This window comes from Nomascus leucogenys, chromosome 6 (genome assembly GCF_006542625.1).
Source record: "Nomascus leucogenys isolate Asia chromosome 6, Asia_NLE_v1, whole genome shotgun sequence".
NCBI lineage: Eukaryota > Metazoa > Chordata > Mammalia > Primates > Hylobatidae > Nomascus > Nomascus leucogenys.
Genome location: NC_044386.1, coordinates 49300015 through 49304724, shown reverse-complemented (window position 1 = coordinate 49304724; position 4710 = coordinate 49300015). Strand labels below are relative to the sequence as shown.

At 45.0% G+C, this 4710-nt stretch overlaps 1 protein-coding gene across 1 annotated transcript; it reads left to right on the top strand.

Annotated features, from left to right (window-relative positions):
- The first annotated feature begins 2362 nt into the window (after positions 1–2362).
- On the top strand, positions 2363–2773 carry LOC115835387 (40S ribosomal protein S13-like). The gene has a single exon (XM_030813793.1). The coding sequence runs from the start codon at positions 2363–2365 to the stop codon at positions 2726–2728; it is 366 nt and encodes a 121-aa protein (XP_030669653.1). The 3' UTR covers positions 2729–2773.
- Positions 2774–4710: the final 1937 nt, after the last annotated feature.

The window sequence follows — 4710 nt, the reverse complement described above, 5'->3', positions numbered from 1 at the left end:
GGAGGTGGAGGTTGCAGTGAGCAGAGATTGCTGCCACTGCATTCCAGCCTGGGTAATAGAGTGAGACACCATCTCAAAAAAAAAAAAAGAGAAAGAAAAAAATGCTAATGTGTATCAAGATTAAGAACCACCGTTCTAATGATGACCTGAGGAAATGTTTTTAAATTCACTCCTAAGTTGCCTTTAAATGCAACTCATAGGATACTTACTCAACAGCATGGAATCTAAGTTTTGGTCCTACTTCCAAGAGAGGGAGGCTAGGTGGAAGATGAAGACCCCACTTTGGAGGTAGAACACAACAAAGAATCCAGGCTACACGAGGATGTCAAAATCAGTGTTGCTACTAAATATAATCCTAAAGTCATGAGAGCAATAGACTTCGTGGCCTTAGCATAGGGCGAAGAGTGGGGATGCAGGCCAAGGATTTATTTTCTTCCTCCCGAAGAAAACAAAATGCTGAAGAATTCCTCTTTATCATGTGTTCAGAGCACAAGTTAGCCTGTGACTCCTAAAAACACAAACACATAAAACCAAAACTTCAAAACAATTATGTTCAGTAGATGATAAGTGCAAACCAGTGGTCCCTTCACAATCCCTTCCCTCTCTTTGGGCTGCTGAAACCACTTTGTATTAGTCTCGGAGGCAGAATGACTTTATGATTCATCAGGTCTGCGCTTGATTTTTAAAAACACATTTTATGGGCAAGCATTAGGTCAGCAGAAACTTCCTTCCCACAGGGCATATATCATAAATCAGATGCAGAAAACAGTTGGAGGCAAGCCCGTGCCGGATATTCAGTTAGAGGCTGTGTCAGGAAGTCGAGGTCACTATCATTACATTCCAAGCCAAGAGCAATGGCCTCAATGGTCTCAACTCTCAGGGAATGTCCTTACCTGAGGCACAGGATGGAAACTGGCTTTTAAGCAAAATGGAGTGTCCCACCTCCCCAAAGGAGTCTCCTGCTCCCTTCTGGCATGATGAGACCTGCCTGATGGTAGCCCCAGGATCGAGGATGGCTAACATTTCGCAGGTGCCATGTGCCAGGTGGTGTTCTAAGTGCTTCGTGCATATCCTCACCCCTGAGATATTTGGGTGAACCACACTTGCTAACTTGCCAAATGCCACATCATGGTCAAATAAGAACCAGAATTCACAGTATAAGGCTCATGCTGGGACAGTACTAGGTTAAATATCCATGGAGAAAAAGGAAATCTAGGAAACAGGTCAGGAGGGAGGCTCAGAGGCCATAGGAGGCGGAGGTGATGGTGTTGCCAGGTGGCCCACTCCTGGCTCCTCTCCTCCCCATCTGCCTGTCCCAGCTCATCTCAGCTGCTTGCCCTCTCATCCTTTCCTTGGAAAAACATCCCGGCTGTTGGGGCCTGGAATACTCCAGCATTAGCCACACCCCTCTGACCTGATGTGTATGGCTGTGTCAATGTGTAGTAGGAGGCAAGTGGCTTCCACCCTGGTGCCAAGGTCTATGGAGCCAGCAGACTGGAGAGGACAGTCTGGCTGACAGAGGTGGCCTGCCTTGCAGCTGGAAGCACTTATGTAAGGATCGCAATGCAATGTGGCTGCTTTGCACAGCCTTGCACCTCAGGACGAGTTTCCGAAGGTTGCTAAAATGCAGTTCTGTGAAGTTAGTACTGCAGAGGAAGGTACCATCCAGATCTAGGTGTTCTGACTCAGGGATGCCTTACTCAATTGGCCAGACTTGGAGAGTTACAGCCAGTACATCATAAGGATAGTCCTTCTACAAGCCATGCCCAAGGGGGTTGATGGACGAACCCAGCCCCCAAGGGAATGCTTAACCACATGGGGACTGTAGTGCTTTGGCTCTGGGTTCTTAGGGACTACCGTCACCGACATTTTCAATTCCTTTGAGTTTCAAATATTACAAGAGGCATGGTTTAGAAACGTGACACTGTTAGCTACTTGAGCAGAACTTGGAACAGCAGCTGGATGGCAAACAGTGCCAGAAGGAGGCCTTAGGGTAAGAAGCAGCTGAGTGATGAGGGTTAGAAGCAGCACCATTTGGCTGTGTAAGAGGCAGAGGGAGGATGGATCGCAGCTGACCTCTGACCTAGTCTAGAACGGGTGCCCTGCCCTCCAGCTGTGGTGTTGGCAAGACACCACATGGCAACCGGAAAGCCAAGTGGCCAGAAGTCACCGGTCCTCTCTATTTTAAAGGCACAGGTGTTTCTTCTCCAGGTCTTGCCTGGGCAGTCCTTTCCCTTTCTCCTTGAGAATCCTGAGGTTTGAACATGGGAGGGGATGAAACCCTCCTACATTGCAGGTGGGAACGTTTAATAACGCGGCCACGCTTTTCGCTGCCTGACTGCCGCCATCATGGGTCGCATGCATGCTCCTGGGAAGGGCCTGTCCCGGTTGGCTGCCCTATCGCCATGGCACCCCTACTTGGCTGAAGCTGACATCTGACGACGTGAAGGAGCAGATTTACAAAGTGGCCAAGAAGGGCCTGACTCCTTCACAAATTGGTGTGATCCTGAGAGATTCACATAGTGTTGCACAAGTATGTTTTGTGACAGGCAATAAAATCTTAAGAAATCTTAAGTCTAAGGGACTTGCTCCTGATCTCCCTGAGGATCTCTACCATTTAATTAAGAAAGCAGTTGCTGTTCAAAAGCATCTTGAGAGGAACAGAAAGGATAAGAATGCTAAATTCCATCTGATTCTGATAGAGAGCTGGATTCACCATTTGGCTTGATATTACAAGACCAAGCGAGTCCTCCCTCCCAATTGGAAATATGAATCATCTACAGCCTCCGCCCTGGTCGCATAAATTTATCTATGTACTCAAGCAATAAAATGATTGCTTAACAACAACAATAACAACAAAACCAATAACGTAGCCACTGTGAAAAACAGGTTAGTGGTTTCTCAAAACATTAAATAGTTACCGTGTGACTCAGCAATTCCACTCCTAGATGGAATTAAAAAACATGTCCACACAAAAGCCTAAAGTTCATATCAGCATTATTCATAATAGCCAAAAAAGTGAAACAACGCAAATGTTCATCAGCTGATGGATGGATAAACAAAGTTTGATATACTCAAATAGTGGAGTATTACTCAGCCATAAAAAAAAGAATCAAGTACAGACATATGCCACAATGTGGACAAACCATGAAAACACTACGTTAAATGAAAACAGTCACACACAAAAAGCCACATGTTGTCTGATTCTATTGATATGCGATGTCCGGAATAGGCAAATCCATAGACATAAAAAGTAGGTTAATGGTTGCCAGGAGGTGAGGGAAGGGGGAAATTGGGAGTGACTCCTAATGGGTCTGAGGTTTCTTTATGAGATGACAGAAATGTCTGGAATTAAAGATGATGGTTGCACAACATTGTTAATATATTAGGAATCACTGACTTGTATAATTTAAAATGGTTTTATGTTATATAAATTTTATCTAAATTTTTAAATTGCAAAAGCTATGGGAGAAAACACCATCTTAAAAGATACTTTATTTTTATTTTTTGAGACAGAGTCTTGCTCTATCAGCCAGGCTGGAGTGCAGTGGCATGATCGCGGCTCACTGCAACCTCCGCCTCCCAGGTCCAAGCAATTCTCCTGCCTCAGCTTTCTCAGTAGCTGGGATTACAGGTACGTGCCACCACGCTCAGCTAATTTTTGTATTTTTAGTAGAGGTGGGGTTTCACCATGTTGGCCAGGCTGGCCTCAAACTCCTGACCACAGGTAATCTGCCCGCCTCAGCCCCACCAAAGTGCTGGGATTGCAAGGGTGAGCCACCACGTCTGGCCAAAAGATACTTTAATAAAAAGTTGTTATAAAAGTAATGCCCATTAAAAGTCAGGAAACAACACGTGCTGGAGAGGATGTGGAGAAATAGGAACACTTTTACACTGTTGGTGGGACTGTAAACTAGTTCAACCATTGTGGAAGTTGGTGTGGCTATTCCTTAGGGATCTAGAACTAGAAATACTATTTGACCCAGCCATCCCATTACTGGGTATATACCCAAAGGATTATAAATCATGCTGCTATAAAGACACATGCACACATGTTTATTGCGGCACTATTCACAATAGCAAAGACTTGGAACCAACCCAAATGTCCAACAATGATAGACTGGATTAAGAAAATGTGGCACATATACACCATGGAATACTATGCAGCCATAAAAAAGGATGAGTTCATGTCCTTTGTAGGGACATGGATGAAACTGGAAACCATCATTCTCAGCAAACTATCGCAAGGACAAAAAACCAAACACCACATGTTCTCACTCATAAGTGGGAATTGAACAATGAGAACACATGGACACAGGAAGGGGAACATCATACTCCGGGGACTGTTGTGGGGTGGGGGGAGGGGGGAGGGATAGCATTAGGAGATATACCTAATGTTAAATGATGAGTTAATGGGTGCAGCACACCAACATGGCACATGTATACATATGTAACAAACCTGCACGTTGTGCACATGTACCCTAAAACTTAAAGTATAATAAAATTTAAAAAAAAAAAAGTAATGCCCAGGCTGGGTACGGTGGCTCACACCTGTAATCCCAACACTTTGGGAGGCCGAGGCGGGTAGATCACCTGAGGTCAGGAGTTCGAGACCAGCCTGGCCAACATAGTGAAACCCCATCTCTACCAAAAATACAAAAATTAGCTGGGTATGGTGGCACACAGGAGAATCACTTGAACCCGGGAGGT